The sequence below is a fragment of the Wyeomyia smithii genome, chromosome 2 (assembly GCF_029784165.1).
Source record: "Wyeomyia smithii strain HCP4-BCI-WySm-NY-G18 chromosome 2, ASM2978416v1, whole genome shotgun sequence".
In the NCBI taxonomy this organism is placed as follows: Eukaryota; Metazoa; Arthropoda; class Insecta; order Diptera; family Culicidae; genus Wyeomyia; species Wyeomyia smithii.
Window position 1 is genome coordinate 51,598,425 of NC_073695.1, and position 21,299 is coordinate 51,619,723.

Consider the following 21,299-nt stretch of genomic DNA (forward strand, 5'->3'; position numbering starts at 1 on the left):
GAATAAATGAGCTAAACATACATCTAACCCCGTCTCGTTTAGGGCATTTGCTGACGTTTTGATAGACCGGTCAGTTAGGCATGATTTTCACTCAGCGACAGTTGATTAAACAGGATAGTAAGTACCAATATGCTTAGCTTAAAATTTTTGTAACATGTAAGAACCTATAACATAAATTCGCAATTTTTCATTTGGAGACGGAAATAAACTTTAAAATGAATACGCCGCTGTTCCGGTTGAAGGTCATTTAACTACAAAACTAGATCAACACAATTGCGATCATCGCCTCTAGGCTGTCACATCAGCAAACGCATCTGGTAAGCATATTAAACATTCCGGAGGCAAATGTCGTTCATTCGGATGTTAAGTTCTCTAGCAAAATACATGTGCATATTTGGCGAGAGGAGTTTGATTTACTTGGGCGATATGGCTATCGTTGAGATGATTCGGTGTCATTTTAGTATTATTTTTTTTCTTCTTGTTGGATATTTTTTACCGGAATACCCATGTGGTATGACGATTTGCAGCATGCGGGGTCATTATTTCAGCCTAATTGTGCTCATTTGCATTTCGATTTTTCAGTTTCGGTTCGAATTTGGGGACGACTAGATCACTTTAGTGGTTGTTGGCAAGTTTTTGCCTATTGGGTCTGTTCAGTTTACAACATTATGTTTATTGGGGACTCCTAGCAAATTGAAGTTTTTACATGTGAGCATGAGGTGCGTAACTAGATTGAGGATACTCTATAAAGTTTTTCAAGTTTAACGCTTTTGCTTTAACGAAACTATTTGTGAGAATAATGCTGCTGTTGATGAAAAACAGTCAACACGATGAATATTTGAAATAGAGTGAAGTGCTCTTCTAATTCAAAGTGTGTATTTTAAGAGGTGAATCAGTGTGAAAAAGATGAAAACAAATTAAAACTGTTTGGTTTGGTATTTTGGTACGATGGAACGAAAATAACATTTTTCCAAGCTGCTTTAGAAATTTAAAAAAAGTTTAATCTACTAAAATTTTGTGATACCTATTCGAAAACTATGGTGACAGTTGCTCATAACACATTTTCAAGGATAGAGAAAATTGGAATTGTTATTTGAAAAATAACAAGCATCAACTAGGACAATATAGAAAAAATGCTCAATTTCTTGGGGGCCATCCACATACCACGTGGACAGATTTTTAACGATTTTGATCTCCCCCCTCCCCCTCCGTGGACAACTGCCTATATGAATTCTAAAAAAATTGTATGAACCGTGGACATTAGCCAACTAACAACCCCCCCCCCACCCCAAAGCTGTCCACGGTGTATGTGGATGGCCCCTTGTTATCAAATTTTATTAATATTGACTTCATATTAGTTGCATTTAAGACAAGACAAAATCGATGGAAAATAATGTTAAAAAGTTATTTATAATTTCATTTTGTTGAAAAATTGAAAGGGTACAGGCTCGAGAGTTTAAAAAGCTATTGAAACCTACATTTTACCTTTTCTATCAACAGATAGAGTAGGTTTTTGACTTTTTTCCATAGAAAAATAGGAAATTATAGGAGGAAATGTTTGAGTTAGTTGGCATATAATGTTAAGTGGAAAGAAACTGATGTTTATCTCTACACAGGCGGCTCCTAAAGCTGCTTAAAATATGTTTCCTCCTGTATGTTGATATTTTTATATAGGCTTTTGAGCTACAAGGTTCGAATTAAAGTGTATGCTAAAGTACATACAGCGCTTAAGAAATTACTCTTATGTTTAAAATATGTCATCGTCCACGGAAAATATTCAGTTTACTCAACCGCATTTATACGTGTGCAAAGTTATATTCAGATGCAGTTGGATGAATTTGGAAGATAGGACATGTTATAGAGAATAATGTATGCAGGTTGTTTCGAACTCGGGAGAACAGTGACGATCTTGCTTCTGCTGCGCTTAAAATTTTGATCCAGTGCCCGTGGCTCTCGTCACGCTGAATTCATCCACTGGCGTGCACAAAGGGACTAACCAATGGGTTTTCTTTGACTTTCAACTCGACTGAAATATGCATGCACAAACTACTTTATTGAGGCTTAAAACATACTTGAATTTCTTCGTTTGTCTTAATCTAACAGAAATACGTTAACAATTAAAACGGAAACACTTTCTCGACCGGTGCGGGAGTACTGGGTGACTATGTACCAGTGAATCGAATCATATCCAATTTGCAACTAACTGAAGATGATCGTGGCTCGCATGCAGCGAGCGTGTATCATTTGATTGTGCATCTGATAACTCGTAGTGAGTGTCAATCGTGCCCTTGAGTGCAGATAGCAATTCGTTGCTTCCCGAATCGAACAATGGTAAAAAGTCAATTTTCCCGAAAAAAGTTTGTAAGAATTGCCCGGTTTGCTCGAACAATGAAATAAATTTGTAGACCGTGTAAACAAAAACATATTCCCAGTAATTTGGTTAAAACGAAATCATTAAAAAGATATGTCAATTTGAGTTTGAGATAAATGGATGATGAAAATTGAAAACGTGTAATAATCTACGTTAAATATAACGTATGAGGAAAAAAAATCCGAACAAACTTTCAATTTCAAATTAAAATCTTGCGCAACTTATTTTTCTATACATGTTTGTTTATTCAAGTAATGTAACTCATTTACAAACCTCATAGGAAAAACTAAGTTCCACATCGCGCTGATTTCCTGATCCTCTGGGATACTTGCTTCATAGCTTCATGAATTCCGGATGTTTCAATTGTTTTGAGCTCCTTCTTGATATTTTTTATCAAACAATCGACGTTTTTTGCTCTGTGACCTTATATGGTAGACCATTCGCTTCAAATTTGCTGGAAAAGTTTCAATGAACTGCAAGTTTGGCACATTTTGAGGATTGTTTACTTTCGGAATAAACCCGATATTGCCTTGCCGCAAATTCGCTAAAGTTGCATTAGCATAGTTTGACAATGCAAGGTCTGGCCAAAACACTACTTTGTCATTTTTATGGTACTTAAATTTATAGTTTCAAACCCATTTTATGCAGCTACTTGTTCACCGTTTTTGAATCAATCGGAAATTTATTACCCAGCTCACGATATGATTACGCCGACCGACCAGGCGTTTCCGCCCTTAATTTCGCTCGAATTTTGCACTCTTGCAAAGTGCATTTTCGTCCGAAACCAAATTTTTTTTGAAGGTATTTCCATCCTTGGAGAGTTTGTCAATAATGTATATAAATGTTTTTTTCTATATCCAAGATCTTTAGAATAGTGAAACACTTCACTTTTAGATTATTCTTCATTTCGCTCACAAAAATTGCAAATCAATTTAAGACGATCTTCTTCCGACCACGCCTTTTTCCCAACTAAGCGTCACTTGACAGAATCGACTAGTCATGTTACCAGTTACATAAAAGTGGATCTTCATTTTGTGGAAAAGGATTTTTCGATTTGTGGAGCACTTCGAAATCGTAGACCAATTTAAAAGTTGTTCGGATTTTTTTCCTCTCACATTAGCATGAGCATGAGCATGAGCATGATTGACCGCCCGCGGTTGCTACTCCGTTATTGCCAGATCAGCTGTAATTACACAGAGAACCAATGGATGATGCTTGGGATTAACATTCATCCTCAATGTGTAAAAACTGGTGACCTTAATCTTTATATTAGGCAATACCAGCGCCGGCCGCATCCGAATGCAGGTCAAAGAAGGAGTGTGTATAGGAATATGTTGACGTGATACTCGCTTTATTGGAAGCCGAGAACACCTCTGCACTTTCACGAGAAATCACTGGGATGTTGGAGAAAAGGGTAAGGTTTGCAGCAGGTTTCATTTTGGTAAACGATGCGCTGAGTTTAAATACCGGGTTCTTAATAACAAATATCGCGCGTACGAGTTCATTATATCTTCTACGGAAATCATAACGCGATCCGAACTCATTTCGGTTGATGATGTAACACCGCAAAAATAAAGCGCACGCGAGGATACCGGACCTATAACCTAATCAAGACAGACTCAAATATTCGAAAATCTGTTTATGAAGTCATTATGCAACAACCGAAACGTATCTCTCATTGATTTATCTTAGCTGACTACACAATGTTACGAAGCAACCAGATATGCATTAACCAAAAACAAGAAAAAAGCAAATATATAGACCCTCAACCAGGCTTCGAAATGGTCACGGTAGAACCAATTCTCACTGCGATAATCGTCTTCTTCTTCCTCTGACGCTACCAAGGCTCGCTGTCTGAATACATTCTTAAACAAACATGTCAAATGAATATAGCCATCACGACGTTATTTTCCTAAAACGTATTTTGACATTTTTTCTAGAAATGAGAATTACACACGTTGAGTGCGTGTATTCTGGAAATTTTTTATGTCACTGATCTTGTAATAATATTTCTCAACATTAATGAACGAAGTAGACAGAAATAGGCCGAAATAACATCGCTAAACGATTGACAGTGTGCATCTCTTTGATACGCGAGTGTCGTTTGACTATCCTTTTCTTTCTGTGAGCTGAGCGGCGATGGTTTGGTTGTTTTACATTTACGAGCAAAAGCCGACTGTGACGCACGCTAAGGAAGCGAGATCAAATGAAAATGGTGACCGTTTACAAGTCTGCCCTCAACACATACCGCAAGCGGTCAGCAAGAGAGCTTCAAAAACGGCCTATTTGCTTGGCCATCGCCGTTCGAATCGAACGGAAAAAGAAAGAAAACGAAAAAAAAAGATGTGTGTGTTGACAGACGAGTCGCGTGTAATCCTGATATTAATTGCAAACAATTGCGATATTTGGTGGCGAATTATTTACGACATTTATCGAACGAACGGAACCCACTCCGAATCACTGCGTGCTGGAATAGAACCTACGGGTGGACAGTCTGCGAATAAATGGTTTGGAACACCTCGGAAGTCACAACACACCGAAAATCTATAGTTGAGCAAAGCTCACCTGGGCCGAAAACACGTTTACCCCGGAAAGCTATGCGCGACCGCCCGGAAAGCTATGCGAGACACGGTATTTCGCGCCGATTACCACTTACTTCTTGAATAATAAAGCGAAGACACCCACTGAGTACGAAAAACTGGCAAAGTTTCATGCATTCATAGCTAGAAAATTTTTAAAAATGCAAATATGCATATCTAACAAGACCGAGTACTAATAAGATTTAACAAATTGCCAAAACAATCGCAATCAAAATCCATTTGCCATGCTGACCGACAAGATTTCTACATTCGGATTTTTTTCCTCTCACGTTAATCGTAATAGTTGTTGGAATATTTTTTCAATATTTTTTGTACCAAGACGTCTGCAAAACGACGATGCTGGTCATTTTAATCCAAGAATACGCGAACTGTGGTTAGTTATCCGCTCGAGAATAAAGAAACAGTCTGTTACCACTCAAAAATTATTATAGTTATTCTACTAGTAAAATCCTATTACATCTTTTAGAGATGGTTTGGCAGTTTTTATATTCAACTTTCTTGCATCGTGAACAACAATTGAACAATTCATCAGATTATATTTTCTCATATCTATATTAACAATTTCCAGGATCTCATTATTTTTAAAGATCGATTCCCGAAAACTGATAGGGTGAATCTACCCTGGATGGACCACGTCCTTTAGTAGACCACCAGTCAGATTACTTCAATTTATACAGAAACTCTAGGAATTTTCAGAAACTTTCATCGGGAAACATCCTCTCCAGCTAAGGTAAATAACCCTTTAGTGGATCCCTTTCCTATAGTGAACCACTCGCTTGATTAACTCAATTTATGCGAAAAATAGAGGGATTTTCAGACAACTTCCAACGGTTTGCAAACGTGAGAAAATGCTTTAACAGGTGATGCATTACCTTTTTTTCGAGTCTTGTGCCTTACCGTTCAACCTCAAGCGAATTTAAAGTAATCTGACAAGTTTTCACCTATAGGTGAGAGGTCCACTATAGGTCAATTTATTTTATAAATATTTCTCGTGATTTTGGCTGAACAAAAAGTTTTAAGATGAAGGTTTAATGGAAATTACTGTATATTCCTCGAGTTTTCACATAAATTGCCAGTCGGTCCACTATAAAAAGGGTTCCACTAGCGTGTAATTTAGCCTAACTATAATTCCCAGACTAATGACTAAGATGAAGCTGCTTTGGTTAGACCACTACATTCAGTGGACCACCCTGATGGAAAACTGTTCACTCTCATGATATAGAATAAATAGCCTATGGTGGACCTCATTCCTTTATTAACTTATAGTGTACCACCCGTCAGATTTACTCAATTTCAACTATAGTTTAATTTCTTTCCCCAAATCTGCATCCGAATCACGAGTAACATTTGCAAATTTTGATTTACTTGAGGAATTCTTAGAAAACATCCGCGGGAAAACATTTTATCCAACCAATCTGCATTAGTCACGAGAAAAATTTATAAATTCCGATTTAACGTTCAGAGAGATTGAGTTAACCTGACGAGTGGTTCACTATAGAAAAGGGTCCTCTATAGGTTAATTTACACTATCTAACATCTTCTTCATCACTGAAAAATAAAGTTAAACTTAACCACGGTAGTAGGTACTACAGAGTAGTTAACCTATACTAGATAGTGGGCTACTCGTCAAACTAGCTCAATTTCGCCTGACGTAAATAGGAATTTATGGTAAATTAACCTATAGTGGATCCCTTTATTTTATTAACCTCTGGTGGACCACTCGTCAGATTAACTTAGTTGCAGACTGGCTGGATAAGATGTTTCGCGATGGAAGTTTTCTAAAAATCTCTCCAGTTTTCGCATAAATCGAGTTAATTTAGCGGGTGGTCCACTATAGGAAACCACTATAGGTCAATTTACCCTACCTATATTTCGCATGTCTCCCAGATGGTCTCGAGGTACGATGCTGGCCTAACAAGCCAGTCTTCGTAGGTTTGAGTCTCGGCTTAGGAGAGACTGTTAGTGTCAGTAGGATCGTAGCGCTAGCTCCGCAGTTGACCTGTACACTAAACAGTCGGCTGCGAAGTCTGTGTATAAAAAACAGAAGGTCAGGTTCCGAACCAACGCTTTGCTTTGCTTTATATTTGGCAGACTGATGACCACAATAGAACTAGGGTAAATTAACCTATAGTGGACCACCTGCTAGATTAATTCGGTCCTCCACCCTGACGAAAAACTGATTACTCTCTTGATATGGAGTAAAATAGCTTATGGTGGACACCTTCGGAATTTACAAATCTGATGTAGATTGGCTGGATAATTTTTATCGCGACAAAAGTTTTCTGAGAATCTCCAGTTTTTACAAAAATTGAGATAATCTAACCAGTGGTTCACTAAAGGACGTACTACCTTGGATGTAATTTTGGAATTTGGGCGGGTTATTTTGATGGGGATTTCCCAAACAAGTCATTTTGTACGTGATATGTGCTTGATGATTTTTCATTCTCCTAATACAGTTTACCTAATCCAACTACTGAAAATTCACTAATTTGACCTGACCTTTTTTTCCTAATGGTCCTAATGGCCGAATGGCATATACCACTCGACTTAGTTCGACGAACTGAGCATTTTCTGTACGTATGTTTGTATGTGTGTGAGTGTGTGTGTGTGTGTGTGTGTGTGTGTGTGTGAGAGAGAGAGAGAGAGAGAGAGAGACTGTGTGTGTGTTTGTGAGTGTGTGTGTGTGTCTGCAACTTTTTATTCTCACTCACTTTTCTCAGAGATGGCTGAACCGATTTTCATAAAGTTATTCTCAATTGTAAGGTCTAGTTGCCCCATAAAACCCTATTGAATTTTATTGTAATCGAATTTTTAGTTTAGAGGTTATGTATCAAAATGTCAAAATCACGGAACACCATCATCTCAGAAACTACACAACCGATTTGAACAAAACTGCTTTTGAATGAATGGGCCACCAAAAAAAACCCTTAGCTTCCGAGTTTTATGAAGATTGAACATGTAGTTCAAAAGTCATGGAAAGAAACGTGTTCTGGAGGCTGTTTAATCTCACTCATGTTTCTCAGAGATGGCTGAACTGATTTCCACAAAATTAGTGTCAAATAAAAAGTCTAGCTGCCTCAAAATACCGTTTGAAATTCATTGTAATCAAACTGTAACTTTGTCTGTAATATATCAAAATGTGAAATTTACGATACTTCATTATCTCAGAAATTACACAACCGATTCGAACAATATTGGTATCAAATGAACGGGCTAGTTAAGGGAACTTTATAATGATTGAACAAGTTTGTTCAAATGCTGTGAAAAGAAACAGGCTCCGATGACTTTTCGAATTCACTCGATTTTCCATAGAAGGCTGGACTAATTTCAATAATCTTATGTATGTGGGTGAATGTTATGTTAAAAATGTTCGGTATAGTTTTGCTTACGGTTACCAGAAATTCGTTATTTAGATTGAAAAATAAATCCAGCAGAAATTATCAAGGTGTATTTCATTCTATAAATTAAAGTACATATTTGTGTAAATCTATTTAAACAAGTAACAAGTTCGAATGTGGAAGGCCGGGTCTTACCGCTATGTGTATTAATTTGGGTTTTTATATTATTTGTAGGTCAGCACACCATAAAAGCTTAAAAAATACAGAAAGTCGACTTTCGTATCTGCCTGAAGCACCAAGACTTTGCTTTGCTTCATATCATTCCGATTACAGAAATATCCTTATTTAATATTATTATACTATTCTAGGCTGTTCTCCGTAAACCAGAATTCATCATTTTGATTTTTAAAATGGTGTCTGGAGTCAATTTCCAGACTCTGAGCATTACTTTGATTTCAAGAACATATAAGGTGGTATTTGTTCATTCCACGCTGTTGTCCTGAAACCGGATGTTGCAAACATTTGCGTCTGCTCTGCGTCTAGTATCAATTACAGGTCTTTGAGCATCAAATATTCATATTAAAGGGTATTTGGTCATTTTGACTGTTTTCTAAAAAAAAAGAAGTCACCATCTTGGAATTCCAAATTAAGTCTGGGTCGATATCAGACCTGTTGATATCATTCCTATTTCAAAAATACACATTGGATGATATTTGGCGTTGTTTGCAGTTTTTTGGTTGATCAATAGAAATATAGAAATTTTATACATAAAAAGTTATTATCCAAGAAGTGATAACATTCAAGCTTATGGGCCGTCACGAAGCGGGCTTTAGAACGCAATACAAAATCCAATTTTTGAATAGTCCCAAATCCTATAAATAACCTTTTTGATACGTTTTCTTTGTTACTTCCAGAAATCTACTAATCGTGATAGTATATTTGCGCATAGCAATCGTAACAGCACGTAAGTAAAGCATATTTACCAAAAAAGGCATAAACTTTGTACCTAGATATTTTTTAATACCGTTACTGCTACGTTTTCAGAGGACATCTTCGGATTCGGTGATGACGATGAGGGTCCCTGTGGTCGCTGGAAACCGGGCGATGTGGATCTTCGCTCGTTCGACTTGATCCGGGAGTTCCACTTGGATCAGTTCGAGCGCAGTGGGGGACATGTTTACCGCATCCAAGGTACAAACAACTTGCAGACGGCTTATCGGTTGGAGAACCAAGCTAATTTGACTATGCGGTCAATCGATGCATTTCCTCGTGGTTTGCCGCATCAGTTTTCGTTGGAGTGCACCTACCGGACGGAAGCAGAACCTGTGTCTTCGTGGCACCTGTTCGAGGTGACCAATGAGTACTACGAGAGTCAGCTGGCAGTAACGATGAATCCGGGACGGCAGACGCTGGAAATTGGTTTACCGGGTGCAGAGGGAGAACTTCAGGTCATAGAGTATCATCACTCATCGGTAAGTTGATAGATGTAATTGATTTTAGACATTTCAAAACTTAGGAAAAATATTACAGCTCTTCGATCAACGTTGGCACAAGATTATGCTAGGCGTAACGAACGACTTCCTAAGCCTGTGGGTCGATTGTAAACCGGTTAAGGATGTCGACGGGAATCTAAACGCACCGTTGGAGCCACGCACTCGGTTTGACACAGACAATGGTTTTGTGTCGATTTCGCGATTTGCCGAAACGTCGGTAATGGAACCAGAATCTCCGGTCGTAGATTTGCAGTGGATGGTGATGAATTGCGATCCAACCAGGCCTGCCCGAGGCACATGCGATGAACTGCCATTGTACGATGTGGCCCATGTGGACAATCGGCTTCCGTATGGTCCGGAACCCGACTGCAAAGCCATTTGTCCACCGGGGTACAACGGTACTGATGTGAGTAAACATAAACACGTTCTTTAATGACTTTCGTGTATGGATAATAACTTAACGTTTAAAGGGAGCTCCCGGAATTCCTGGTATGCCCGGTGAGAAAGGAGCTAAAGGTGAACCAGGTTTCAACGGTAGACGAGTGAGTGCAATTTTCGTTTAATTTATCGTGAAATCGAATAATTTGTGATTGTTCTTAGGGCCCACCTGGACCTCGAGGCTTAGAAGGTCCAGCAGGAATTTCGATTAAAGGTGAAAAAGGAGAAGTGGGTGCAATGGGTTTGAAAGGCGAGCCAGGTGTCGCAGCTGGAGCGGCTGCGACTGTCATTGGTCCTCCTGGCCTGCCAGGTCCACAAGGACTTTCAGGAATTGGAGTCAAAGGTGAAAAAGTATGTTTTTGAAATTTATTTTTCATTACATTTGTTTCAACGGAATGTTTTTAAGGGTGAGCGGGGGTTGGTTGGATTGACGGGACTGCGGGGTGAGTCCATACCGGGACCACCTGGTCAGAGAGGACTTCCCGGTCCTCCCGGGATAGGGCAACGAGGAGAAAAGGTGAGGTTAAACTACGCAACTGAACTACTCTCACTGAATATTTTTTACAATTATAGGGTGAGCGCGGTGATACTGGATTTCCCGGACGAGAAGGGGTTTCCTTACCAGGAATACCTGGAGCTAAAGGAGAGAAAGGAGAGCCTGTAAGTTTTTAGAGTACCATGGAACGTGGTGAAATTGATCAATTCTTATAACAATTTCCAATTAACTGGCTTCATGTACATTTTTCCCGAAATAGTAAGATTTTAAAACAAGTACTGGTATGTGCTCCAGTAAACCTCTATGGCTATTGGTGAAATTTATATCGCCTACTTCATGAAATAAATTCGATAATTCTATAAGGTACTATGAGGTAAATTGGGGTGAAATTGATCACCATTGAAATCCATACATTCTTTTGGCTATGTGCTTTTTTTCGATATGCTAAAAATAAATGATGATTTACAGCTAGTTTGGAAACGAAAATAACGATATTTCAGGTTAAAATTTGTTTATTTTGGTTCACGAGCTGCTTGTTGCTAAATTTGCTCTTACTTGATCGTCGTTAGACCGATTTCAACTCGGTTTGTTGCAAAAGCTCAACAACTAGCTTTAAAATTAAAATTTTTGTGGTTTCCTGCTAATTCATCAGTATTTCTTTAATGGTATGGTATGATCATTGTTGAAAATTACATTTTTTGAGCTTTTATTAAACTTTACTCACTTCTCCAAATTTAACGTAATTAACCATCAACTAAGATTACTTTAAGTAAATTCAATACTTTTTTGGTTATTTAGAAACTTGTTTGAACAAATTTGATTGAGTTTTGACTGAGTTAGAAGAATTTTTCGAAAATATGAAAAATTGCACCGGACATGCAAGGGTTAACTTTGACAGATATGTGAATCATGCAAAAGTTGCGTTTAAAGACACGGTAACATTTTCTAGTGTTGTAAGAGCAATATCTTTTGATTTTTTTGACGTAGGACTACGTCTAACCGCACTATATCGAGATACATTCTGCAGAAACTAAAGCCAAGGTGTAACGTTGGAATGAAAGATTTCAAACGGTGATACTGATGTTACCACATGATGGATTACAATAATCAGTATGTCGTTGGATTGATAAAATGATGGACAATTTTGTGATTCCTCAGTTATCATTATCATTCCATTGTTGAACAATCAAAATTTCATAAAAGTTTCATGGTCGAATTTTCACGAACAATGTACCAATCACATGCGAGCACGCCTGGCACAGACTTCATGAGTAAACACCAACTGCCTGCTTTAATATCCTGTATAGAGCAGTAGCAAAAAAAAATTGACAAAATCTCTCCGTCCCAAAAGGTCAAATAATGTTCGCTTCCATGAGCCTAGACTGATTTGATGTCTTGAAGGTGAAGCTTTTCCGGAAAATTCGTAATCACCTCCACTATCAGACAGTTTTACGTTCTGCTGTTAGAATGCTATTAAAACTGATGTCTTGGAGGAAAACATGCTGGCACAGGCAACAGCACTGCACCGAGCAATATATGAATAGAGCGCTGGTCACTCCTTGTCTATCAGTGCAGTAGAACTCGATATTCATTTGTGTGCAGCCAAGCCAAGTAGAGACTACATTGCCGCTAACGACGCACAGTGGGGCGTGTTGGGTTAACGCGTAGATATCGTTTTGCGAACTGGAACACAATCGAATTGCCGTTTGGTTTGTTTGTTTGAATTGTCTTTTTGTTTCGTATAGTAGCAAATATCAGAATTCAATATGATCATTCGGGTGCCGCAAAATACGCTGCGCCACCGGAGAAAACAAAATTCTGTACGTGTCGGTAGAGGCAGGTAGCAGGGTATATAAATTAGGTTCATTGTACAGATAAAATGCGTTGTTTATTTTGGAACTCTACTCTGTGTTTTTCTCATGTCAATTTTAAATTTTCTGTGAATATACATTTTTGTTTAAGAACTGTAATTCTTTTTTTATATATATATGCCCAGCTGCAGCGTTAATACGCTGGAATCTAAGGCTGGGACTTTTGAGCGGAATCTAACAGCATTACAGACGAGCGTAGCCATGTTGCTTACTTCGACACTGCAGCCTTACGGCTATCTGATAGATTCCAAGTTTGGTTTCGGATCGTTTTATTGGTTACTGTTGCACTAGGCCCAAGTTATATAATGAATGTAAGGTCAAAACCTCCAGGAGCAATTCAACCTGACAAGACCAAAGTCACAGATGAACAAATTTACTCTGGACTGGAGGTTCCAACGGTAAATATATGATTTGAATGGAGAACGTACCTGTTATCACCGGTTCATATTACCGATTTTACCTTACATACCACAGTGGTGTTGGCTATACCTTTCCAAGCCATCCAACCGTTGATACTTATGCCGGCAGTCTTCCTCGTGTTCTTGGTCGTTCCTCCTCACGTCTGTTACCTTTATTCATGCCGTCATCTGTCCTCGATCGCTCTCCTTGATATGTCCCATGCAAGACCGTTCGCGTTCCTGCCCTATGTCACGTACCTGGTACTTTCGTTGTTCTACTGCGTGAATTTTCATCTCGCAGCCGCAGAACGATAAAAAAAGAGAGAAGGGAGTGGATTAACAACAAAACCAAACAGTACAGTCAACACACATCCACATTTACACTGTCAACATATTTTGAACCCTTTAACCACCCATAGACGCATGAGAGTCATTCTAGCAGAAAAAAAGAAAAACGTACAACTGATAACGAATTTCTTTATTCCACTGGGTCAGAGCACACCCGCCCCTGGAATAAAGAAACGACCCCGCAACTCACGACGCAAGCAAGAAAGACATGCCAGACAGCTGTCGACGTTCAATGCATGGGGCATTGGTATACCGAAATTAACAAAAGTTACGATGCGCGACTAACTATTTTTGAGGTGCCAAATACGCGATAATGGGTCGAATCAAAGAGAAAAAAGAAACGTTCCGACAGTAGTCAGATTGTAACTGGGATTGACATATGGGAATAAAGAAATTCGCGCAGTTAAAGTAGCTGATATTTAGTGAAAAAAAAACACACACACACACATGTATATATATAGAAAAATGATAATATGAGTAGTAGTAGTAGTTGTGAGAGAAATTAGAAGGGTTAGTAATGCTACTTTATATCTGAGTGCAATGGGTGGACGTCAGTCACGAGGTTTTGTTAGTAATGTTAGGGTTAGTATAAACCTCGCTTAAGCCCTACCGACCCCGCCAGAATTTAGTTTTGTTAGGTCACGCGAGACTAAAACCAGCGGTGTGAAAAGTCAAGCGTAATCAAACATAAGGAAAAAAATACAAACGAATGCTATTATGGTGATTATTTAATATTGAGTGGTTACTATTATGTTATTACTATATTATTATTTATATTATTCAGCAGGGCATAAAAAATAAAATAAAAAATTATTATTTATATTATTAGTTGTCTAATCAAAAATTGTGTTAGGAAATACGCTTGACAGATCACCGTCAAGTCCTCCACCCATGGGCAGGGGTTTAAGAACTGTAATTCTTTTTAGTTATTTTTCCATGAACTTGTAACTGCAGGAAGATTTTATTATGTGACATCTTTACCGCTTGGTGATCGGAGAGTGAGCCATCGTTCACAAGACATATATAAATATTGTTTAATTTCTACTAAATCGTACTCAATTTAGGTCTGTATAGAAGGTTGCCTTTTCGCGTACTGAAGAAAATTGACTGATTGAATGGCATTCATCAATGTTAAAGAGAATATTTTTTCTTCAAAAAAATAATCAAAATACAGACCCAGTTCGATTTTGCCAAACACGACACGGCATAATTTTCCTGTTGCCAAGATTGAACCATGCCAAAAATGAACGGTTCTCTTTTCATGACTTTTTTCATAGATATTTCCACCAATGAACTAGTTTTAGTTCCAAGTCGTTTGGGGTGTCGCTTGATGAATTGAGGCTGAAGACCTAGATACTTGATATTATTACCCGAGTTATTAGAGGCTTAGTACTGCTCAGATCATGACCATTATGTTACCTGCATATGTTCCGGTCATATTTCAGGAACCGTTTTACCGATACCGGTCATCCGTCTCGACAAACATAAAAACCAAAATACCCTTCTTTTGGAGGATGTTATATTGGTTGAAATAATCAAGAAAACTAAGAAATGTGATTAGACATAATCTCTCGTTTTTGGCACATGTGTGCCAAAATCTAACCGTACCAAAAGTAAAACGAGCTCAAATCAAACAGAGCCTCAAAAGGAAATATAAAACCATTGTAGTCCTACGTCAACTATGCGGTCGTGTCTTAGATACCACCCTCCTACTATTTTTATCACGAATTGTCAGGTGATCATTTTCACCCCACTGATCAATTTCACCCCATTCCACGGTATATCGTAGTTATTGTAAAAAAAATCGTAATCCTACAAATTTTACAGGGAATTACTGCACCACCAACACTGGTGCGCGGAGAAAAGGGAGATACTGGTGCCCGAGGACCGACTGGTATTCAAGGTCTGCCAGGTGCTCCTGGTCCAGTAGGTCCTCCGGGGCCTCCTGGTCCTCTCGTTAATGAAGCTGCATATGCCACGGGTAACTTAGGAGTTTCAATCCCTGGACCACGTGGCTCTCCAGGTTCTCCGGGAGCTCCTGGTCCTCCGGGGCCGCCCGGTCCACCAGGCTTACCCTCAGAGACGATTTCTACAGGTAACGAGACAACAACACACAAGTTTATTCTATTTATTTTTACATATCTTCAAGATAGTGGAAGGTACTTTGAAAATTTCATGTCTTACGGGCATCGAGGACCGGTTGGATACACTGGGTTGCCTGGAGAACGAGGCGCAGGTGGTGATCGAGGTCCAGAAGGTATTGTTGGTCCGCCGGGTCCACCTGGTCAAGATGGCATACCGGGACTCCAAGGTCTTCCTGGTGTCACAGGACAACCTGGAGCTCCCGGTCTACCAGGGCTACCCGGCAGAAGTGTCTTGGAAGCCGAAGTACGAGATATTTGCGCGGCAGTTTTACGGGATCAATTGGCACAGATAACGGAGGGTCTAATTGGACCTCCTGGTCCACCAGGAGAGTCACGATCTGGAAGACCAGGCCAGCCAGGAAAACCTGGACCGAAGGGAGATCGTGGCTACCAAGGTCCTCCAGGTAATTTTTTTACCTACTTTTTTGTTGGAAAACGTTACACTTTAGACAAATATTTTTTAGGCGATCGAGGCTATCCAGGAGAAGGCGGAAATCCGGGTTTACCTGGGGTTCCTGGTGAGCGAGGTGAGCCAGGATTAGATGGAAGAGCCGGAAACGATGGATTAGGACGAGACGGGCCTCCAGGTATGTTTTGTAAATCTATTAACGAGCCGATAGACAAAACTTTAATAAAATACATTTTGATATTATAGGTCCTCCTGGACCTCAAGGGCCACCAGGTGCAGAAGTTCAAGGTCCTCCCGGTCGTCCTGGCGAGAGAGGAGAAACAGGGAAGTCTGGTGAGCTTAGCTATAATCATCTTCATTAAATTAGAGTTCTAAAAGTTTTTTTTTTTTTCAGGTATGCCAGGGCTGCGGGGTCCGCCAGGTAGTCCTGGGGTATGTCCGAACGATTGCTATATGGCAGCTGTCGCTGCCGCTCAAAGCTTCCGAGCTAATCAGCAAACAAAGGGGCCATCATACTAATGTGTAAAACATCACAGCTATAAACGAATTATACGATGATAGTCTGCAATTATCTAGTTGATTAAATGTAGTTAAAACAATATTTTATCTGAACGGTTTGCAGAAAGAACCTGTGCAGTAAAGTGATAATCAATTCAGTCGTAAACATGGATTGACCAATTTCAGGTGTGAAACAGCGGAAATTGAAAAGCTGCTCTAAAACAAGTTTCACGCTTCTGTATTGAAGAAATTTCCTTTACGCACTGGCGCAATACAGCATGAACTGGCAAGCTACGACTACCGGCAAAAACACGAATGGGAGAGAGGAAGATTACCTACCTCACGGAATAGTAATTGGTCATTTGTTAAGTTCATTTCCAGTTATTAGGAAACACCAATGTCCTAACAATGTTGAGCAATAAGAAATAATTGTAAAACTGAAACTAACATCCCAAGTTCAAAATTAAACACAGTGTTCTTAACGAAACAGTACATTAAAACATAAGCTCGCATGACTATTTATGAGTTCGGTCGTACAACCAGCAATTAAATATAAGTTTTAACCGTGCGTTTGCTGATGTGTATATTTTTCAAGTTGCAATTGTAAACGACCTCTCCTTTCAACTTATAACAAGCCCTGCCGTTATAGCAGAGAGAGTGAGCGTGAGTTTGACAATGATCAATCATATTTTACGACGGTTTGTTTTTTGATACAATTATTAACAAACCCTGCTGAAAGCATATTTTATCATTTTTGCAGACATCGGGTCAATATAATCGTTTGGTATGATTGTTTTGCCACGCCAATCAAGTTTTATAGCAAGCAAAGTAGTTTTCCACACGTAAAGATATTAGGTTGGTTTCTCAAAAATTCCCATGCTATTTGTGATCTGTTTGTACATTATTTTAAAATGTCGAATTTCATTCACCACTGTTGTACAAATGAATGTCCCAAACGCAGATACACTGATTATTAGTAATACATAAATAAAATCGTAGAATATATGTAAAAGTTTTTTGAGTAATAAAACATAATCTTTTCTTATAATTGTTTACGCCAAGTGACATTGTGCAGCTTTTTTCGAACGATTTTTGATATTTTCGAGCACATTACACACTGACAGTTTTGCTCTGAGCTCCAAAAAGAGCTATCGCCGTCATTTGTCCTCAGGCTTATCTAAGCCACAAAGTCGAAGGCATACGAAAAACGAAGCATAACACTTCAAACAGTGAAGTGAACGGTGAAGTGAAGTCTTAAGTACAAGACATCTAGCTATTACATAGAATGGTTATAGAAAGTAAACTTGTGTTTTTACTAGTCATACTAAGCACAATCACAATAGCGCACATGAAGTTTCTTATTGTTTGCCCACTATAAGAGTAAACTAGAATAATAAAAAACCTAAACACTTAAAAAAATGTGAATGTGCATTTTAAACAACAAAGAATTCTTCAATAAATATGTACTCTCAGGACAATACTGCTAAATACGTTTTTTGTGAGATAACATTAAAATACGTTTGAAATTATACTACTTTTGAATGTTTTTTTTTCGAAACGTTATTTTATCATTTATTTCATTTTATCATGTAAAGGCTGTATCCAGCAGGAGATTTACTCAGCTTTAAAATAACATTAATAGAATTGCTCTGAGTGGTATACATTTAAAGTTAGCGCCACGTCCTGTACAGTTTTGTGTTATTTTCTAATTTTCTTAACTTAAATTCGAAATAACTTGGAAACGGATGCATTTTCGAAGCAGATCACAATAAGATGTTTGTTTTAAATTAATTGTTTGAATCATTCAAATAGGATTATTTCGAAAAAGGTCGAAATCAATCTAATATTTCTTGAAAAACAAAATTAAAAAATTCAACTATTTCTTTTGCCAATTAAAACTGCGTGTTTATCAAGAAGTTTTTTGAGTAAAAGTTGATTTCCAACAAAGCAGCATCCGTTTCCTACAATTCATTTTCGGGCAGTTTTCCTAAAATACAACCTAAGGTTTCATAGCAACCACGCTTTGAATACTTTGAAATGAAAGCTTGGGCCAAAATACACAGGGGTAAACAGAGTAAGACCGCCTTGTGAGGTGAACCCGACACCGTTTCAGTGCCAAGTTGTATAATAATTGAAAAATTTCCTAAATAGACATGTTACAAAATAATTACATAACATTTTGCACCTCTTTCTGCTTTGATAGTGCGCGAACGGTCACAGAAATGAACAAAAACAACCTTTCAGTTGGCAACCAGTCAATGCGCTATAGTTTTGCGGCAACGGGACTTCTGGTTTTTCTGTCTAAAAATCTATTGTTTCGTTTGTGATAATACGTTTGATCGCTTGCCTGAAACTGTCTTCTTTCGGAAATATCGAAAGCCGTGAGTAATCTTGACATTTTGACTACTTTTTCGGTGGAATATGAAAATGTTCCACTGGGGGTAAAGCCGCCCACTATACATTGGGTAAAACCGCCACCTATACTACTGTTTGCTGTTTTACTTCAAGACCCAAATGCCTTGACACTACAAGTAGAATATTGACAGGATTAGTAAAACAATTTCAAGTCATATGAGACAACCATGTTAATCGATCATTTTCGATTTGATTGAAGCTTCTCTAATAATATTTTTTTAACAAGACTAATTTTTGAAAAAAACAACTTGTGTAAAAATGGTAATTTTAGAGCCAGGACGGTTTGTTTGATCGGTATGACGTCTTGGGCAGAGTTAAAAATAGTGGTTTTGTCCTTCCGAAAATAGTATACACTGTAAAAAAATTTTAAAGGAAAGATAAAAAATGGAATTAAAAATAAAATTTTTATATTTGTTTCGAAATGTCCTTGCCTGCAAAATCTACAAAAGGTTAGCTAAACTTTGATGGTTGTTGGATCATGGAATAATAAAAATTTTATCAGGTCAAATTTTGTAAAAAAAAATCTGGTTGGCTTGTTTTATTAGTAAAGAGTCGTTGGAAAAGTCTCAGATAGTAATTTTGTTCTTAAAAAAAAAAGAATTTTTCAAATATGAATCAAAAAATTTATAATTATTATTATTACTCTATATATAACAAGTCTCCGAAAAAATCATACAGACAGGTTTAATGAGTATTCTTTTTTAGCTTAAAGGTAGGTATATTATAAATTGAATATCTTGAAAACTCCCAATTCTGAAAAATCTATTTATTATGAAACGTTACCTAAACATTGATTTGAACTTAGACAGTTAAAATATTAGAAAAGTTAAAACTTCAGATTTTTTACAGTGTATTTTCTTTAAGAAAAACATACCATCTGAATCAACCGTTTTGGCCCTAAAAATATTTGTTATCCTTAACAGATGGTGGGCGTTCTTACCCCGCTGGTGAGCGGGCTCACCCTGCATGAAAAAGATCTGGAAATTTTCAATACATTTTTAAAACTGAAAATAAAGCTGGCAAATAAACAAAAATATTTCAGTTCTTATTTTTTAGATGGGTGCATTGAATAGAAGAGCTTCTTAGCAAAGAAAAAATGAAATTGCAGCCGCAACTTTTTTTTCTATAAACAGAATCGCTTAAGGGGGTGGTCTTGCCCCGCTTACCCCTGCGTCCTTTCAGAAGTTTAATAGTTTTCCTATCTGTGAAAAATATTTAGTTGGCTTAGAGCAAGCGCACCGGTGGGTTGCCATTTGAAATGCTATTCTCGCAACGCTGGCCGTTGCTATTTTGGATAGTAACCGATTTTCGCACCGGTCGTTGCTATTGCAGATCACCAATTTTTACTATATCTCTTTCGCACCGGTAGTTGACAATTGTTGAAGACCGTCACTAACTGGCGTTGGCAATATGTTTGTTTGTGTCGTATTACTCAGAAATTCTCAGAAATCAACTTAATTGTCCAATGGCTATTCTACTCAAAGCTGGCGAATTGTTATTAGTTGTACACGCTCATAAATAATAACTCATGAACTGAGCAACTCTGACGTCAACGTAGACGTCAAAAAATGAGTACAAGTGCTTTTCGATTTTGAGTAACTTTCACTCTCTTTTTGGGTTCCCTTCATATAACTTCTTTCAGTGTAACGTCGCATATAACGACGCCCAATTTGGATGTGATTCTGATGTGCTTCAGATATTTCAATTGTGTACGCTATAGAAGGCATTAGAATTGTTAATTTTTATCTCCAGGTATAATTATTAATGATTATTAAGTGCCGTTCATTGGTCATGGCGTATTATATCCAGTGATGAAATCGAGCTGTACCCAAAAAATGAGTAATATCGTACGCAAATTCTGAGTAATAATCACTCATTTTTAAAGACGCCTAGTGTTACTCAGTTTTGAGCCTTTGTGAAGTTACTCAGTTTCTGAGTTGTTCCACTTTTTACGAAAATGCGTCAAATGTTGCTCATTTTAGAGTTAGTAGCGTGTATTTTCTACTGTCTTGGTTCATACAGTTTGCTATTGATATTTGCAAATTTGCAGCAAAAAAAAAAAATTAAATGCTGAACGCTAAAATTGTTCTCTAGTATTTGGTTGATTCTAGCGATTAGGAAAATGATTTCGCGAAGCAAATGTTTTTCTACGCGAATATAAAAAGATTTTTTTGGAAAGATTCGGGGCTGCTCTCAGCCTGGAAAAACGGCCTAATATTGACAGCCATGCCGAGGCAGGTGCCATCCAGCGTTTTAACAATGTTTTTTTGTTTTAGAAACACCGGTCTATACCGGCCATTTCCGACGCCGCTTTCGATTGCGTAGGTTGTTTTTGAAGATTGAAACAGTGATAGAGGAGAAAAATGGACGCAACGGGATAATTGCGACAAACGTGCCTTCAAAAGTGTCAGCAGCAATAATCGGCAACACTTTCGAGCAGTTTCGTTCAAACCTTCCGGGTTGATAAAATAATGACACGG

At 38.0% G+C, this 21,299-nt stretch overlaps 1 protein-coding gene across 1 annotated transcript; it reads left to right on the top strand.

The window, feature by feature from the left end:
- Window positions 1-590: 590 nt before the first annotated feature.
- Window positions 591-17,200, top strand: LOC129720239 (collagen alpha-1(IX) chain-like). The gene is made up of 13 exons (XM_055671689.1): window positions 591-719; window positions 9,224-9,273; window positions 9,354-9,781; window positions 9,840-10,208; window positions 10,273-10,344; window positions 10,403-10,591; window positions 10,647-10,757; window positions 10,814-10,900; window positions 15,181-15,448; window positions 15,503-15,901; window positions 15,962-16,084; window positions 16,153-16,239; window positions 16,301-17,200. Exons 1-13 carry the CDS (start codon window positions 715-717, stop codon window positions 16,423-16,425), a joined length of 2,313 nt encoding a protein of 770 aa, XP_055527664.1. The 5' UTR covers window positions 591-714; the 3' UTR covers window positions 16,426-17,200.
- The last annotated feature ends 4,099 nt before the right edge of the window (window positions 17,201-21,299 follow it).

Excerpts from the sequence above, each read along its gene's own strand:
- LOC129720239 (XM_055671689.1), top strand. Across the intron at positions 15,449-15,502 it reads CTCAGAGACGATTTCTACAG|ATAGTGGAAGGTACTTTGAA; the intron begins GTAACGAGACAA and ends CATATCTTCAAG. Across the intron at positions 15,902-15,961 it reads TGGCTACCAAGGTCCTCCAG|GCGATCGAGGCTATCCAGGA; the intron begins GTAATTTTTTTA and ends AATATTTTTTAG.